At 40.2% G+C, this 19,670-nt stretch overlaps 2 protein-coding genes across 13 annotated transcripts in view; both read left to right on the forward strand.

The window, feature by feature from the left end:
* Positions 1–4,866, forward strand: part of LOC129194750 (ELKS/Rab6-interacting/CAST family member 1-like) — a 73,784-nt gene extending 68,918 nt beyond the window's left edge. For all 12 annotated transcript variants that reach the window (XM_054800098.1, XM_054800099.1, XM_054800101.1 and 9 more), the window contains one exon: positions 4,369–4,866. In XM_054800098.1, the coding sequence (XP_054656073.1) occupies positions 4,369–4,506 (138 nt within the window). In that variant the 3' untranslated portion in view covers positions 4,507–4,866. The remainder of the gene's footprint in view (positions 1–4,368) is intronic.
* Positions 4,867–6,455: 1,589 nt separating this feature from the next.
* The window catches only part of wnt5b (wingless-type MMTV integration site family, member 5b), a 51,140-nt gene continuing 37,925 nt past the window's right edge, over positions 6,456–19,670 (forward strand). The window contains exon 1 of the mRNA XM_054800943.1: positions 6,456–7,110. The gene's annotated coding sequence lies outside the window, so the exon portion shown is untranslated. The remainder of the gene's footprint in view (positions 7,111–19,670) is intronic.

Here is a 19,670-nt window from a genome sequence, read left to right on the forward strand (position 1 = left end):
CTTTTTTGTTTTGCCCAAAAATTGGCGCCTTTTGAGTTAGCCGTGCAAAACAAAGCAACGCGTCATCAAGGCTGTTACTCATCCGTGTTTTGCATGCAAACTTTACCTGCATCAACGCATTCTGCCTTTACACAGATAATGCTTAGTTTTAGTCCTGATTTATCCATGTTTATTATTGTGGTTGGACATAGTCCTACATCACACTTTTTTTCAGCTGCCATGTTTGTTTTTCCTTTCCTTTGAGTGCAGACTGGCAGACGACACTGGGCGTTTGTCTGCGCACTTTTGCGATCACTGATTGGGCGCTGTTTTGCGCGACGAGCGCTACAAAAACAAGACAGGGCGTCGCTAGAGCTTTTTTCTAGCTGCTGATAATACGGGATGGAAGATTTTGGTGGAATCTAATGATAAAAGTCCAGGAATTGGGCTTCCCTCCGTGGAGATATGATATTAAAGCAATTATCACATTATCACCCAACAACATTGTTTGTCTTCAGCCTTTATGGGCAAGGTGAGCGCCCCCTATGGAGCACTATGGGGCCTCACCAATGCTATTTCCTCCCGATACAGCTGAACGGTGCAGTGACTTTGAATGCACACATTCGTGCTTATGTTGCGTTTGGGCTTTGTAATGCTGCTGTACGACAACACAATGATTTCATTCTAGTGTGTTAGCTCTTATTGCATATTTTCTTCCTTTAAGTTTAAATGCTCCTACATGAAGGCTAGTGACTAACTGATAATGGCCGGAAGGGGCTGGAGCTCTCCCTTCATTGTTGTTCTTATGTTGTATATAATGTCAATGCATTACATTGTAGCCATGAAATGCTATTTATTTACTATGTATTGTGTCAAACCGAGACAGGAAATACATCAAATTCAAAGCACAAAATTAATAGACACCCCCCCATCGACTAGTATGAGCCTGGAGTTTGTTCTTCAGAGAGAAGATTATCGCGTTACTGTTGGATGTGTGTAGTAACAGGCAGTTAAGTTGATGTTGTGCATGGAACAACCATGCACATTAGCACTGAGTAGTGCCATCAAACCTTACCTTTATGCATTCCCACATAGTATCAGCATTTGGGACCAAATATGAGATGAAAGAAAATACAGTCAGATAGTCTACTGTATTTGTTGTGCAGCGTGGGAGAGCGTGAGCACACGCACACAACTATGGTGCTTTCGAGATCCGTCGAACAAAGGACAGGTCATCGCTTGCTGAAACACAATGAAACAAGACAACAAACATTCAAAAACGATGGGATTTCTAACTGTTTATTATTTTTTTAATATAAAATAATTGTGATGCATTTACATAAAATCTGATGTATTTTTAAGGGGATTTTTTTGAATCATTGCACCTCAAAGTTCCCTGTGGTCCGGTACCGGTCCGTGGGTTGGGGACCCCTGGTCTATATGACATAGTCAAAGATTCTCCATATGCTGTTTTTAAGGCCCACACGCAAAAAACCTTGTCAAGGCGTGTGATGTGCTGTTTTGAAGAATGAGCTACAAAAGTTGCTCACAGGTTTTGAACTGAACTCGTCCCATTTGGCCCGCGGGATGGCATTTGTAGAGCACTGGTGCAGACGTTCAAGGTCTGCTGTCAAGATACATACAGACGCATCTCATTTCGTTCCTATGCTGATAACCAGTGTGTCGGTGAGACCTATATCATGTCGTGTGTGTGTGTGTGCACGCGCGCGCGCGCCTGCAGATAACAATCCATCACGATAATGGAGCTTTAATGGTCGTCGTAAAAATCATCTTCAACAACCTGCACTTTATCTGTGCTTTCCGCCAACCTCAGTCACACACTTAATCAGGAGGATCCTTCTTTGCAACACACACACATATAACATATCGCATATTGCATGGACACAAATGAAAAGCTTTAGAGGTTGTTTCTGCAGCTTTGCACAGGTGAAGGCCACCAAAGCATGTGAAAATATCACATGTTGTTTCAGCAGCTCATAAAAAGAGCACTTGTGCAAACAGTTTAAGGATTCAATCCAAGTCAGCCATTATTCCACAAGGACTTGCCTCATCAAGCAATTTATTTCATCCTTTGCACATTTTAAATATCACTTGTCAAGTTCTTCTCAAATAGGGTCAAGGCCGGGAGAGGCAGACACCTTTCTAAATCCTCAATCAGTTCCCTATCTTATCTTTACTGCCGTGTTTTTCTGAGGGATTGCAGCCAAAAAAAAAGCAGTTGAGAGGGCAAATATGTTGTTACACGTTAATGGACTGATGCAACACTATTAATAAATAACAGACTTTATTTGATGTTATTGTTTATTTAATTTTTCATATTTATTTACTTTTTTTTTATTGTTTTTGTACGTTATTTTGTACTATTTCACGATGCAACTCTCCAATTGGATAAAATGTGGCCATGCAGTTACACGGAAACATTTTATTATTGTTATTTTTGAATTATTTGTATTTCTGTTTGTTTTTGTGCAATTATACGTAATATTATGCAGTTAGGATTACATTTTATTGATTTATTTTTACTTTTATGCATGTTCATTTTTAATGGGTCGAGTTCCAATAATCTTCCAGCAATGCATAAATGCACATCCCATTTCACCATCATCTCAATGGGACGAGCCACTTGAAGTACATGCCTTCACATGGGATCAAGACAAAAACAGTGTAATATACGTAAAGGGAATATATTTCATGGGATTTACATGACTCATTAACAACGTCAGTACTACCAGATGTTTTACACATGACTAAAACTATTAATATGCCGCTGAGAGATGAGAGCAGCGAAAGGAGCTCACATTTAACCTTTGAAACTCCGATTACACACACACACACACACACCTATGGTGGCTAATGTTAGCTCCTCAAGCAGCACTCTTATTGATACAGATGTATTGTTCATTATGTAGTCAGTCAGCTTTGACTGCAGCCAAAGGAAACATCAGACACAACCACAGTTTTTACTTTATAGTCTGTGTATATGCACCACTGTGTGTGCGTGTGCGTGTGTGTGTGTGTGTGTGTGTGTGTGTGTGTGTGTGTGTGTGTGTGTGTGTGTGTGTGTGTGTGTGTGTCACTTTAAAGGTCATCATTCATCTTGTAGCATCCAGTGAGAAAAGATGAACTATTTATTTAGCTTCACATAAAGCCTCAAAGAGCTAATCCTTTATTTTATTTGATTTAATTCCGTATATTGTATTATTAGACTGTAGTTTACTTTATTTTACAATATTTGTCTTGTTTAATTTTTGTTTTAAAGAGGATCACATGCCTCTAGCCGAGCACAATGGCATAAAGATAACCCTATACTTTACTGTAATTATTTGAACTGGTTATCGTACTTTTACTCTATTTTCCTTTTATTGAAGAATATTTTTCTTCTTTTATTTTAATTTTAGCATAAAGGCTTGAAAACTATGAGACAGTAAGATTTCTTGACTCATTTATTTATGTATTATTTCTTTTTATATTTATTTTATGTGCATGTATTTGTATTATTTCCACTCTTAATTTTACATTGTAGATTAGTTGATTTAATTATTATTTTTTTATTTTAAAAACAGACGTGAGCCGATATGAATTAATTGTATGAATTCTTTTCTTACATGATTAATCATGACAGTGCTTCTCACCTTATCTCTAAGGGAGACATTTTATTTGATGTATTTTAGTTCAAATGTCCGATCAAAGTAAAATTAATTTTACTGTACTTTGTTTTATTTACTTTAATTATTTTACAGCTCGACATTAGGACTTAAACAGGAGACAGGTATTATATTTTATTATTTGTATTTATTTATTTATTTAGTTTGCTATTTAATTAGTTTACTCTACTGAACTTTTTTTTCCCTGCATGATTAATTTTAGACCAACGAGGGCATATAGCTTGTAGTTTAGCATGAATTCTTAACAACCAGGCGACAGGAGGCTAATCCTTCTGCCAATATGCATTTCATTGACAAAACTACAGGGAAACCAACAGCAGCAGTGTCCAAACTTTTTCCACCGGGGGCCACACACTGAAAAATTGCAAAAATGCGGGAGCCACTTTGATCAATTATGTGCATTATAGATGCCAAAACCAATCCACTGTACGTCAATGTATGCTAAGCTATTTAGATTTTAGCTTTGTGTTAGAAGTGACAAAGCAAATTAGTGTAATATCTAACAATATATCTCATTAGCAATGATTTCATTTTAGTTTTACAATATGCAAAGGGGCCATAAAAAACAAGCTGCGGTCGGGTTTGGCCCTTTGGTCACACTTTGGACACCCTGACCTAGAGGAAGTGGAAATAATCCAAAAAAGAGAACACAAGGTGTTCCAAAATGACTTGCCTTGTGCTTGTGTCCCCCTTTGCCTGGCAGTTGGAGGCGGAGTTAGCGCTGTGCGAGAGGGAGGGGGCAGAGCTCCAGGAGTACGCCAACCAGGTGCTGCAGCAGATCGCCGACCGCTGCCCCGACATTTTGGAGCAAGTGGTCAACGCCCTGGAGGACAGTAGCTGACAAAGTAGACGTCCATCAATGTAGATATTCACCATCATACTTAATAACTGTGTACAGTGAGTGTTGACGTGCACACTGGTTTGTCTTTTTGCTGCTATCTTTCTTCTTCTGTGGTGTCTCCTTCAGGACTCAGTGAGACAGTAACACTCGCAGTAATCCCTTTACTCCACAGGTGTGTGACAAGGAAGGAATCTTGTTGTTTTGGGTGGGGAGAGGATATAAATGTTACCGATTTTTGCTTTTGCTAATATATATATATATATGTGTATATGTATATGTAAAACACTAACTAACTAGACAATTTACGAATTCTGGGAATCACCACATTGTGGATGAATGAATGAATAAAATTGGGAGACACTTTTGCCTCACAGTTTGTGTGTAATATAATTTTATGGATTGGTTTTGGAGATCCAGCCTGAAGACAAATGTGTCCGCCTCTCGATGCCATTATCTGGTCGTTTCACGTGCACGCTGCACTACTCTGTATTCCTTATCTTGTCACACCGCTGCTACTTTATTTTCCTATCCTCCCACAATATAATGACATTATTCCACAGCCCGCTTTTTCCCTATCTATGTAGTTTCAGCATCCTGTTACACTTCCACTTTTTTAACTCTTGGTGCACCAAATAGATGATAACACCTCCACCTTCCACTTTTAAAATGTACAAAAAGGCATGTTTAGCTCCTTTTTCCACTTGAAAGCGTATAGTGCAGTCAGTGCACAGAGGTGCATTCAGGGAAAGCGTCCGCTCCAGCCAATACGCCGCTCCAAAATAAACCACTCATGGATCTGCACTAAATCACGCACATTAATGGATGTTATCGCAGTAAATAAATATACCTCGTCTGCAAGTATTTAGCATGCAAATGATGATAAATGACGTTTGTTTTATTGTTGAGGACACAATGGGAGCATTAATGATGTTCACACACATGCTCCCTATAAGAATCGCTGATATCAGTGATGCACTGCACAACAACATGGATGTCCTTGAGATAACGCATGAGTTTGTGTGAGCATGTCGAGCACATACGCAAACGGGGTGAATAAATGTAGTGAGGACAGAGCGATATAGGAAAAAGTTGTCCAAACAATATAAGAGGAGTGGAGCTACTAAAATAAGCTGTTAGCCACAGACAGTCCAAACATCCAACAATTCCCTTTTTCACTTTTCTCCACCTTGGCATAAAAACATGTTTCGTGTAAGTATTTTATGTCATTTTCAGAGTTGGAATTGGGGGTTTTGTGTCTCAGTTTATATTTAAATGTATGTGAATAGGCACTGAACCTTGAGTTTAAGTGGCCCTGTGTATGTCAGGATGGCTGAGTGGTCTAAGATGCCAGACTCAAGGATCAAAAGCCTTCCTCAAGCAGGGAATTCTGGTCTCCAAATGGAGGTGTGGGTTCAAATCCCACTCCTTACACACTTTTTATAGCCTAAAAATATACCAAAGCACTCAAAATTGCATTGTCAGTCCATTTATTAGTTACTATGTCTGATGAAAACACACCAAATTACATTTTTTTAAAGATTATTTAACAATATGTTCATTATTGATGCAGAACTGCACTGCTTACTGAGGTGTTCCTAATAATGTGTCCAAAAATATATTGTTATATAAATACCTCTGTAATAATAATAATATTTTCTTTTTTAGAAATTCCAATTCTAATATTTGGTCTCGAAATACAAGCAAATATACCAAAACAATGTACCACATCACAAAAAAACTCAATTTATTATTTACTGTATCTCATGAAAACACACAAAAAATATTTTTTTAAAACACTAATTTAACAATACTGCACGGTCATTATCAATGTAGATCTGCACTGCTTAATATTGTGTTCCTAATATTTTGTTCTCATTCATTTTTAGAAATTCTAATCAATAAAATGTAATATATTCACTAATATTTAATTGTAACTTTACTAATTCAAAAAAACATGACGCAACACACTCATGTAAAGCTAAGTTCCCGTGAAAGTCAGCCTTTACTGCGCATGCGTCAAGATGTCCTCGTTCTGGAGGTGTGGGTTCAAAACCTATCCCTGACAACCTCTTCTTTCCCCCCCGAAATTTGCTCCACTTTGATGGACACACCTTCTTCAGTTAGAAACACCCCCTCCAACCCTCCTCCTCCTCACTTTGACACTTTCCACGGAGGAGCAGAGTCGACAGTGGGAACCACAACTTTTGGGGTGTCAAACTAGCTCGTTAACTAGTTAGCATATTAAGACATTCTACTTCCGTTTTCTTCTTCTTCGCTGTTGGAGGACTTTGTGACCGTCTATGTTCATTAAGTCTCACACTGTTCCTGACACCTGTTGTTCGGACCGCACAAGCTAGTTTTGGTGTCTTTAGATATTCCAAAGTGGACTTTTAAGGATTTTTCCTCACTGGACGCTTGTTTAAGTGTCTTTCTTTTTTATAAATGGACTTTGTGTAACCCATAAAGGGGACTTTTAAGGTGAACTCATCGCGACTGTCAAAATAAAAGCACAACTAAGTGGAGCTGTTGGGCATTTCTCAGCCGCACTTTTTGCACTCTTTTTTTGGACATCTGAGCAAAAACAAGTGGCATAAAGCTGATAAGGTAAGAAAGTTATACTTATTTGTGAAATAATTGTTAGCTTGTGTGCAGTTATGTTATTTACATGGGTGAAAAAGTGTTTTTCCTGCCATTTTAAACTGAGGTCCTGAAGTTCTCATTGCTGCGAGGAATTTTCAGTACTTTTCCCTCCACAGTTGCTGTCTACATATGAAAAAATGTGCTTATATGTCAACTTGTGGGGAAATGCAATGTGTGTATTTAGCCTAAATACTATGCGGTGTTTCTATTTTGGGTTAAAATGATGCACAAATGGCTCTCTCAGCATGGAAAGGAACTTTATGTATTTATATGCACCAATTTGGTAGGGAATTTGTATTTTTGCGTGTTAGAAAATCCTGAAAGTGAATGTTAAAGCATGCATGCGCCTGTTTAGTTAGGAGGCAACCTCGCATCTGAAGACCTGCTTAAGGTTTATGGTGAACTTTGATCTCTGTGCATGTGCACACAAGCACCAAGAACAAAACAGTTTCTGCAACCAAATAACCTTCAAAAGGTGTCCAAATCCAACGATAATGATGATATTTGCTGGAGTTCCTCTCTGCAAACATATAATTATTTATATTTATTGTTTTATTTATACTGCTTAATTTTTCAGGGAGGGAAAGTTTAGATGCAGTGATGTCATGTCACTATACAGTCAAAATTCCTAACCAGTTAGTGTATGAGTGTGCGTGTGAGAGATATTTTTTAGACAAAATGGTGGATTCTACACTAGCAGTACTATGCGCTTAATTGTAGTTATTGTCTATATAAAAGGCTCTGGCCGGCTGGCGTGCTGCACTGGCTTCACCACCGCAAGCCACACGACCAATTTAACCTCCTCTGACCCGGCTTCATCACATCCACAAGTCATTCAGAAAATGCTTAATCTCATCTCTGTTTGCTAATTTAGATTTGGGGAGGAAAAGCAATGGAAATTAATCTGGATCATATTTACATGACATCCATTGCAAGAGCAAAAATTGCCAATGATGCTGAGTTTTCTCTTAATTTATCAATACTATTGCCCTATAAAGCTACACAAGAGTCTCAAAACACGAGAAACATCTCCCAGTACACTCTACTTCCACTAATTTCTGAACATATTGTGAAATAAATACTTCTGACAGTGTCAATCAAAAATGATGGCCCTGTCATTCAGATGAGAAGAAACGCTGCCTTCTACTGGTAACACCCCGCTACTACAACCCATCAAACGACACTCCAATGGTCGTTTAGCGTTACTTTTAGGATACATTGTCTTCGTTTAAGAGCTTCTCCCATTAACTTAATGATACATTTTACAAATAAAATATGCTTTTGTGTGTATTTTTAGTGTAGATGGTTACAGAGCTCGTTTTTCAGCGGCTAGCGTCACTTAGCTTATTCCAATTTTTGTTCAGTATACTCGTCAAATGTCGTTGCTTTTGTGAAACACGAACTGTGTGTTAAACAGGCACTTCCCTTCTCTCTTTGCATGACAAAAAACACCTCAGTCACACATTTTGTTTCTATTTCCTTTCAGAATGTTGCAGCATATTTTAGCAAATATTTTTACACATTCCTGTCAAGTTACCATGCTGCTAAATCACCTTCTGGAAAGATGTTTGCAAAACATAGACACTGTTAGGAATAGACTACGCTTACTGTCACTGCAGTCCTGGGGGTCACAGACAGAGGGCGCTGCACCCCTGGCACAAGTGGACTTGTAAGTCAAAAGGGCGCAGGGGAGAGCTCCAGGGGGGGGAGTATACAATAAAAGCTACATATATGAAAATATGACAGTTTTGCAACACTAAACAACCCACATTATATCACACATTATTCCTCATATCATTTTTTAGATGTTCTTTTCTTTAAAATAACATCAAAATAAGGACCATCTTGCTTTATTCCCAACATTCATGTCCCTCATGCATTGCATCCTCTGTCCCTGTATGGATGGAACAGAAGTGATGTGATGTTTTATTGCAAAAAGGCAAATCAAACATCCTCCATATTTGTGATTCTCAACCACTTTGCCACTGCACAGTAGTGTGCCACGAGAAATCATCAGGTGTGTCGCGGAAAATGATCCAACGTGATTATTTATTTTTGTACAAATAATGTAACTATGCCAGCGACATATAGTGACAAGCCCAACAATTAAATGCTCTTCCACTAGATGGCAGACGGTACATAACTAACCGGTGTATCATCTACCTGTTGCCATTCATAGACATGCCTTGAGTTTTGCTATGTGCATGGGCTCACTAAAGGTTAAGAAACTCTGCTCTGTATGGCTTTGTTGTTTTAGGGACCGCCTGCAAAAAAACGCCAGTCAAACATCAGTGTTTTCCCATGCATTGTGGCGGCCCATCACAAATAAATTTGGACCACCACAAATAGATCTGGCGATACCAGTTTGCCCTTGCTCATAAACACATTATAATGCACCTGGTCTGCCAGAGAATAAGAGGATGCAGCAAGAGGGATTGGTGGTGCCAACTTAGCAAGTTTGTCCCGTATTTAACCCATATTTAACGCGTAATCGGACCCCTCTAGACCCCAACACAGCCACAAATAGATTACAGTCCTGTCTACGAAGATCCTGTATTTCAGGGGTCCCCAACCACCGGGGCACGAGAAACTTTATTCTTTTAAATTATTTTTAAAGATACATTTTTAAATGACATTGAATTTTATGTAAAAGGATATGAATTTTGGAAATGTGGGCCATTATTTTATTTGAAAAAATATATACATTTAGAAATCTCAGTTTTTTCATGTTTATGTCATTTGTTGCAAGCGGAAAGCCATCTCACTTTGTTTGATGGTCCTTGAACGCACCATCTAACTTTCTCCCACACCGCACAGATAGTATAGACTACTATACTGTAGTGTATATTTGGTGCCTTGTTTGATCCTGTACAGTATATCAGTGGTTCTCAACTGGCGGCCTGGGACCCAAAAGTGGGTCGCAGAACAGTTACGAATGGGCTGTGGGTCTTTGCCTGGGGGGAAAAAAAATAATAAAAATGTAATGACCCAATGTCTGTGAATGGAACTCATGTTCTTGTCTGCCCTATTCGTTATCTACGCCGCCGCAAGGTGCATGCCATGTTCCTGGGCGGCTGCCAAGCTTGAGTTGGAGAGGAAGGACATCGAGCGGAGTCTTAACGTGCCGGCCATCCAGCACACAGCTGCCGATATCTGCTGGAGAAGAACGGCCTGTAAAGAGACAGCGTCTCAGCGCTGTCGCCCATGTTGTTTTCAAAACAGTCCCTTCAAATATGACTTTGAGTGGAAAAATCCTCGCGATTTGGGTCACCAGTTGTCATTGAGGGGCAATGGTGGATCCCCCAGCCAAACCAGTTGAGAACCACTGCTTCTGCTGTTTTGGGCTCCTAAAATCCTATACTGTATATGACCAGACTGCTCTGCTGTTAAAAACACGATCGTCAAAGAACCTGCTCATGACAAGAGTGTTGTCTTTAGGAATCTTCGGCAGTAATGTTTGTCGCTCTGAAGTTTTGAACTAAATTCAAGTGCAGGATTTGGAGCACGAGCCGGCAGTTAAATACCAATACCATCTTCTGCAAGGCTTTGTGGAGGGGCGGGGCATCATTTGTCCCACATTTTTGCATAAATCTTAAAGGAAAACTGCACTTTTTTGGGAATTATTAGCGTTACCTTCCGGTAGGGGCCTGAGGAGTTGTGAGCAAGTGTGTGGTGAAGCTAGGTGCTAGCCGGCTAGTAGCTAGGTGTCCTATGCCAGTAGTGTAGTTCTTCGGCATAACAACGTTAATAGCAGCAATAATCACAATGTCACTGTAGCCCGGTTAATATGCAAGTCATTATGTAAACTGAGCGTTGTTGGCGGTATTTGGAGGTTTTTTAGCTGTTTTTATGTCTTTAGAAGGCACAGAAAAAAGACGTGTTGATGTTTCACATGGATTGGGGATGATGGGCAAAAGTGCAGTTTTCCTTTAAGAACAGTGTTTTTTAGCGAATAAACTGACATTTTTAAAGAAAAAACTGAGAGAACTTTGATGTTTTGTTTTTTTTTAGTTTTACACAAAGTGTGACTCAACAGAAATCACCCCTCTCCGCCTCTCTCTATCTTACCCACCCCCCTGTGGGCACCGTGCCCAGAGAGAGGCACCTGAAGCTGGCTGCCACAAGCCCAGCAGCAGCAGAAGGCTGGAGAGGCATGAGCGATGAGGCTGAGGCGCTTAAAAACAGAGGAGATAGCAGGAGATACGATACGGGAGGCGAGGAGAGGGGACCAGGAGATAAGTGCGGGGATGACAGCGGAGAGGATGAAGAGATAAGAGGATGCACGGCCGTGGTGGTGGAGGAGGAAAAGGAGGAGGAGGAGGGTAGGCACAGGAGAGGCGAGACAAAAGGAGATTAGAAAAATAGATAGATCAATAGATGGAGATAGAGAACAAAGACAGAGGATACAAAAGAGAAAGTGTGAGGCGCAGAGAGAGAGCTGGGCAGACAGCCAACACTCCCCAGAGAGAGAGAGAGAGAGAGAGAGAGAGAGAGAGGTCAGAGCAACGGACAGATCTGTGTGTGTGTGTGTGTGTGTGTGTGTGTGTGTGTGTGTGGGATGGAGTGAAGATGAGGGAAGAATGCAGAGGAGAGCATGCACTGAAGCACAGATAGAGGATGACTTGTGCAAAGCTGGAAATGCGACCTTGAAAATGTTTTTACATACGTGTGTGTGTGTGTGTGTGTGTGTCCTGTCTGAAGTAAATGTATGAAGTAAAGTAAAAAGTACCTCACGTCACTTAAATTGTGCCAAATGCGTAGAAAACTTGACTTTCAATGTCAGTCATGCACCCTCATTTTAATCCATCACTCTTGTTTACACCATGTGCCATCTTTCAAGTCAATGGCGCATAACAAAAACCGTCATCTTCTGCCCCCCGAATCACTGACTCATGCATGTTATCACTCCATTAAATGACCATTATCATCATCGTAATGCTCATGTTTAATAGCCCACCATAATTATGGTAACAATACTCTCATGGACACTCTATTAGGTACACCTGAACAAAGTGTGTGTGTACATCAATGTTGTTTCTACACTTGTAACCCGTCTGTGCCTTTCTGTGTTTGCCTGAGCACTTCTTGGATGCCTTGTATTTATCTTTGTGTGGCTATGTGTGTGTGCCATCCCTTACTGGTGGGTGCGTGTGTGTGTGTGTGTGTGTGTGTGTGTGCGCCTTTGCCACAAGCCTCAGCGAAATGCAGCCAGCATGACGGAGAATGACAGGTTGATTTATGGCAAGGCTATAAGTAGAATGACTACTGCTCTGGTGTGTGTGTGTGTGTGTTAGAGAGGCAGGGGTGGAAACATGGACGAGAGAGTGGAATATGGGGGAGTGGAAGTGAAAAGAAGGTAGAACAGACAAGCAGGAAGAGACTGGAATTTTGGGATTTAGTGATCTGTTTTGCATATTTCCAAGAGCTACTGGGAGCACAGAACATGATCTCCACATTTAGGACATTTGTTGTCAAGCAGAATGCAAATGATCATCATTTCCCACCTGGCTGAAAAAATCTCATCAATTATTTTAGTAAACAGAAAAAGAACATAGAAGTTTTCCTCTTGTTAGAAATATTTGTAAAAAATTAAATATAATTAATAAGTAGATCATGTGACGAGATCTCATGACACTCCTATATTGAAATAATCTCAGATTAAAACGAGGTGAGATTTCTTGTTTGGAGAAAATGTGTAAAATGTGTAATACTGTAATATGGAAGTGGCAGGGTGCGAGGCGCACATTGAGTGGTTTAGGCACACCTGGCAATCTAACCTACCTTGGTGTTCACAGCGTCAGTGAGTCACCTGTGGCTGTTTTTTTCCATCAGAGTTAAACATTTGCTTGCTACTTGTTGGTGTCCAAGCACAAGCTGTAGTAATTCGGCTTTTGATCAAATTTACTTAAAGATTTGTCAGATCAAGACACATAGATGTGCGGACTTGTCCACACCCTTAATCACAGCAGTTCTATTGACGCTCATTGCATTTGGCTAAGCGCCAACCTTCAAGCACCGGCGATCACTGGTTCCGCTTCATAACACACCTCCTGCATAGAAGAGATCCATGTTGATAATTTGGCAACATGGTGGCTATATTTACCAAGTAAGGGTGCGCATTTAAGCGTTTCTTGCATCATGCATATATTCGGTATTTAAATACAAGCCATCAACAAAGGCGAAGCATCCGCCAGGCAGCTGCGCAGGAGTGAGCCCCACCTCCGTAATGCCATGCGATGCATGTCAACAAAAACTCCATAAAGCAGCCCAGCCCCTGGCCAACAGCGCCACGAAGGCAGAGCTTGGACACAGTTGCCTTCAAAACACGCATGGGTGTCCAAAGTGTGGTGCAAGGGCCATCTGGTGAACGTGGCTCGTTGCAGAAATAAAATAAACAAAATCCTAGCAAAAGTGGAAAAATCAAGCAAAAAGGCATAATGTAACTAGTGTAGGCAAAAATGTATTTACTGAGCGGGTAAACAATTCTTACAAGTAGATTTTGCAATAACTGGTTGCATGGATGTTTATTGATTGAATTATTATTGATTGAATTCTTGTTGAGTGCAGTATTATATAAGTGTTTAATCAATGAATCCAATAACTGAGTGAGTGATTACAAGTAGTTTATAGAAATTATGCTTTATTAAACTGTCAGCTGAACAAATGAACATTATTATTATTATTATTATTATTATTATTATTATAATTATACATTATCATTACAGTGGTTTCTTTGGTTTAAAAAAATGTTGACAATAATATCTTTGAGCGACAATTTGTGAGACAATAAACATTTCAAAACGCACCTGCGTTGTTTCTTTGACTCGGTTAAATAAAGAAGTTTCTTTGTCCAATCCTATTTTTTCATTGTACTTTTCTTCAAATTCATATTGAAATCCCGTCTCGTTCTCGTGGAGCCAATCTCGTGCATCGTCTCATCTCGTGAGTTAGGTGTCTCGTGACACTCCTATTTAAAAATGAAAATGAAAACAAATGAAACAGCGTGTTTAATTGTCCATAAATGAATTGAATTCTGAAACACAATCTAATACTAATACTAATACTAATACGAATGAAACTTGACTTATTTAGTGGCCGATTTATTTATTTTATGACCAATTTATATATTTCATGGCCTTCTATCCATATTTATTTGTGCCGAGATCCGTGGAGAAAAGCACATTTTAAAAAATGTCTTCATGTAGGAAAGCAATGACTTCCCCGGAGTTAATTAGATTTTTTTATGGGTTTTTTACATTCTTTTCACAGCCTCACCATGATGAAATGTAAGAGAATAGACAAGGGCTTTTAATTTGAAACAGCAGGCGTTCAACGTCTTCTTTTCTGGCGCTTTAATTCAATCGGACGTATGTGCGTGAAATGTAAGTGGAGATAACCGTCGTCATGAGCTTTGCACACACACGCACACACACACAACTGCTCCCATGACAACCTGCTGATGAAGATGACTGAAGTGTGTGTGTGTTTGGAAACATTACGTTGCTTGAGTGGACAACAGGAGATGAAAATAGAAAGAACATCATGATAGAGCTGCATAGAAATGGAGAGAAACACAGAGTGGCTTTGATGTTGCTCCTGGTGGGAGTTAGTCTTGGCATGCTGCCACAACACCCCCCCATCCCATGACACACACACACATACACACACACACACAGGTCCAGGTCCAGCTCCAGGGCTTTGTTGATTATTTCAGCTGGGACGATCAAAGACAGTCAGAGCCCCCCGTCATCTATCTTTCTACCTATCTCCTATACCTACCTATGCCTCCCTATCTACACTATGTGTCTATCTATCTAGCTATCTATCTACCAGTCTACCTACTGATCTATCTACCGGCTCAGCAAAACCGTGTCTCTTCTTGCAAATTCATGTGAGCTTATTATTCATTTTATGCCTTTTTTATTCTTCATTTATCCTTTTTTCCTGCATGTGTGTGTGTGTGTGTGTGTGTGTGTGTGTGTGTGCGCAGTAATCCCAGCAGTGAGCGCTGGGCTGCTCATGAATTCTCTCTCTGTCTCTCTTTGAGTGCAGGAGCCTGAAGGTCTAACCTCCAGTTGAACTCCTGCATTGTGTGTGTGTATTCTTGGGAGGACATGTCATATGCATACTTTTTTTATGTAATGCAACCATGCAACACTGTAAATTAACTTTTGCTATTTGTGCTTGCATATTTTCTTTGGTTTCTCTCCAAGGCTCCAGTGCCTAAGGCCACATTTAAGGGTCATTAAAGGAGACCGTGTGTGTGTATGCTTGTGTGTGTGTGTGTGTGTGTGTGTGCGTGTGTGTGTGTGTGCACTCCGGGGCAATGGCCCTTCCTCCCATGTCCAGAAAGGAAATACCAAATTAGGCCCCCGCCGTCCCTCTCTTTTTCTCTGCAGAACAGTCTTTTTGGCCTTTATGTCAGCATGTCCAGTTTTCTACTGCAAAAAATCATCTCCTCTTGATATTGTTATATTAAATGACCAACATGAAGCAGTAGGTAGCAACTGTTGTGTGTATTTTTTGTGCTGGAGGTGTGCCAAGCTGCCTGCCATGCCAACCAGCTTGAGCCTCAGGAGCCCCGCTGGGGGTGGAGGTCTCAGGTCAAGCCCCCCGCCACCACTGGCATGCTGGGTAGGAGCAGGAGGCGGGTGGGAGGTGGAGGGAGAGACGCTGGAAGCAGTCATGACCTCTAAACGTGGGCACAGCATAGGAGCTGAGGTTGAGGAGGTGAAGCTGGAATGTGAGAGGAATGCTGGGAATTTGGGGGAGTGAGAGAAAGTACCGGAAGGGAGTATGCAGCATCTTCTTTTAGTGTTCAGTTGTATGTTCCCACAAGACATTTTTTAAAAACAGCTGCACAAAACAGCAACCATTTTCTCATACTATTCTCAAGGGACAATATTATAGAAAAGATTCTACTTTAGAGTGGTCAGTGTACAGCTTGTATAGCAGTATGGATTGACTATGCACTGAAAATGAGTCAACACACAGCCATTATTTTTTAAAAGCTGGCAACACAAGGGAGTCCACCTCACAGTGAACATGTCCACCACTGTCATTTAGCACTGCCTTGATCCTCTTGGGCATGGAATTGACTCAAGCTGCACAGATTGTTACTGGAATCCTCTTCCATGATGACATCACTGGTGGTGAAGCTGCCTCCACCTTCCTTCCTTCCTTCAGGTGCTCAATTGGGTTTGTTTCCCTTATTATATTTGAAAACCACTTTCTGCTTCACAATGTCCAAGTACATTAGGGTTGCCACGGTAACAGAGTTTCAGTCGTCGATACAAATACCACGATTGTCGATGCTTATTCAACACCACGATAAAAATAAAAAACAGAACCCGTGTATTCTTAAATTGTCTACTTTAGTAAAAACTGTTTCAAACTGTCAAGTGTTTAAGATCACTGTACTTCAGCATCTTTTTGGACAGAATTTAAATTGCAGTACCAAAAAAGAGCAGCAGTGGCCTATAGCCTGCTAGTATATAAAAACAAACAATACTGTGCTTATAAATACGCTCATAAATAACACCAAGAGTCAACTATTTTACATTCACAAAGAAAAGCAGTTCTTTTTATATCGAATTTTATATGCTTGTAGGCTGAACGCCATTGCTGTTTTTATTTTTCCTTTTCCATTTTTGTGTTGGCACCATGATTGTTGTCATTGCTCTGTCTCGTCATCCTGTTCAAGCTCAGCTCAATACGGCTCGGCGAGCGAAAAATTTAATAGTTGGTACCTATGATACTTAAAAAAAGCAGATATTTATGTTTTTGTTGGTTTTTTTGCATGTTGATACCGACTTTGTATCAAAGTATTGATTCTTGTGGTAACCCCGCAGTACATGTTGGAATTCATGCTTCCCCTCAATGAACTGCAGTTCCCCCAGTGCCAGCAGCACTCATGCAGCCCCGGTCACGCTTGGAGACTCTACCACCGCCATGCTTGACTGTAGGCAAGACACCATTAGCTTGCTATTCACTTGTGTTGCCTGCTATTTAGACAACAATGATTGTGCTTTGAATCATTTTCAGCGGATAGTAAATCAAGTAATACTACTGTACAAGCAGTGCACTGACTACTGTAAAGTGGATTCATTTCCATAGTATTGCCCCTTGAGAAGATATAGTGTAGTAAAAATGGTTGCTGCAATGTGACGGGTGTACTTACTTTTCTGATCAATACACCACAGCATCGGTTTCGGCATATTCGGATATGATGCCCTAGTGGCTGTTATCGTAATGGCATCAAAGCAATCTGAATGATAAACTATTTTATTTGTGTGCTCCTTTCAGGACTCTCAAGGTCATCTTACAGACACTACAATAAAAGCAATAAATGGAAGATTCAATCACGAAGTAACCCAATTGAATAGATTTTTCTAACAAAGATGTTTGGTGTAGAAGAGAAACAGTGATGCATGTGGAGCGTGTTGTTGAGCCTCGTGGCTTGTATCCTTGAGCAGTTCACTCATGGCGCTCTCGAACAACGATTCATCATTATGTATTTTTGCACCCTGGACATTGGATGACAGTAGTTTTAGCATCCTTAGTTCAGACCCCCCCCCCCCCCCAGCCTTCAGTTTTTCTGTATGTGGCCCTTGGCAGGAAGACTTTGGATACTTGTTTTTTTTTTGTTTGTTTGTTTTTTTTAATCCTCAGCAAACATGTCGTTACGTGTGTGCAGCAACATAGAAGCTCAGTGCAAGAGGATGAGGAAGGAAAGGGGCAGTTCTAATGAGAGTGGCATGGGGGGGTGACAAGTGTCAAGTGTAGCATTTACACATGTATAAAGGGTGGAGGGGGAGGGGGTCACAGACTTGCACTGTATGTGGTGACAGCGCAGTGTTCGTGCACAAAATCAATGAGCCTGTGCGTGCGTTCGTGTGTGTGTGTGTCGTCTTCCTCTTTTGTGTTTTCTACCCTTGCGAGTCACATGACAGCAAACCACAGGTGAAGTCAGCAGCTTCCTCCTTCCTTTACACTTCTTCCTTTTGTATTTTTTTTCATTGTAGTGTATTATAAAATATTAATGATAGACTTTCTTCATTGTGTGCGTGCGCGTGCACGTGCACGTGCGCGTGTGTCTGTGCGTCAGTGTTGTTTTCGTCAACAGTGCCGAAATCATTTTGTTGACGAAGCTTTTTTCCATGACGAAAGCGAGACGGTGACGAGCTAAACATGGCTCTTTTGATGACTAAAACGTGACGAGCCGTGTGTGAGTTTTCGTTGACGAGACGAGAGTAGACGAAAATGCTAGTGGGTGGTCTATCCGTCGTTTAAAATGCATGACATTTCTGCCTTTGTTTTGACTGAAAGATTACACATCTTTCAGTCAATAACTAAAACGTAGCAATGCATCTTAGCTTAGCATGCAGAGCACTTCCTTCATGCTATCTATCTATCTATCTATCTATCTATCTATCTATCTATCTATCTATCTATCTATCTATCTATCTATCTATCTATCTATCTATCTATCTATCTATCTATCTATCTATCTATCTATATATATATATATATATAGACCTTTACAGGAGAGGTACTTTGTATACAGAGGTAGAGAATTTGTATCCCATTTTTTCCTCATCCAATTTCCAATACTTTGACTTCATTATTTTTTTTATTTTAGTATTTTTTGTTGTTTTTTTTTACTAAAACTGAACTGACTAAAACGTTTTTAGATTTGTCGACTAAAACTAGACTAAAATATTTTCAGTTTTGTCAACTAAAACTGTCACATATAGAACTGAATAGAAATTGAAAACAAGAAGTCATTTGCATTCAAAGGACTAAGACTAAAAATAAAATGGCTGCCAAAACAACACTGGTGTGTGAAAATGTTCAGAGTTCATATAACCTTTATGGCACATTGAAGACATCTCACATTAAAATAAAGAAAAAGAATGGTGTGTTACTGTGCATGTCCTCTTTGTCCTCAACTGCATGCATACACATACCAAGTACACACACACACACTTCTTACCACCCACAGAAAGAAGGACTGACACAGGCCACAAAACACACACACACACTCACTGGTCTTTACCATACTCTGCGGATCAGATGTCAACTTAACTGACACACCACACACACACACACACACACACACACACACACACACACACTAGAGGAGGCTGTATTTTTCTGTTTCCTCCTCCTCCTTCTCCTCCCTGGTATAGAATATATACATGTTTTAACATCTTCCCACATGCTGCAACACGCACACACTCCCATAGGTGGTTGTCAAAAAAATAGTGTGCATGTTTTTTAAAGATGGCTAAGGTGTTTTGTTACAAACAAGCACAAGCGGGTCGATAACCTCACAGAGCTGTAAAGCAAAGTGTATTTCTAAGAGTATACACGCGTACATGAATAAATGATTCGCGTGCGCACTTGAGAAACACTGCTGCAGTACGACTTCATTTAATGAAAAAAACACGTGCACGTTTGATTTAATTACATGCGCCTTGTGTGTCCAACACAAAGGAGTGTACTAAACACATACTGTAGGT

The sequence above is a fragment of the Dunckerocampus dactyliophorus genome, chromosome 15 (assembly GCF_027744805.1).
Source record: "Dunckerocampus dactyliophorus isolate RoL2022-P2 chromosome 15, RoL_Ddac_1.1, whole genome shotgun sequence".
NCBI classification, from domain to species: domain Eukaryota; kingdom Metazoa; phylum Chordata; class Actinopteri; order Syngnathiformes; family Syngnathidae; genus Dunckerocampus; species Dunckerocampus dactyliophorus.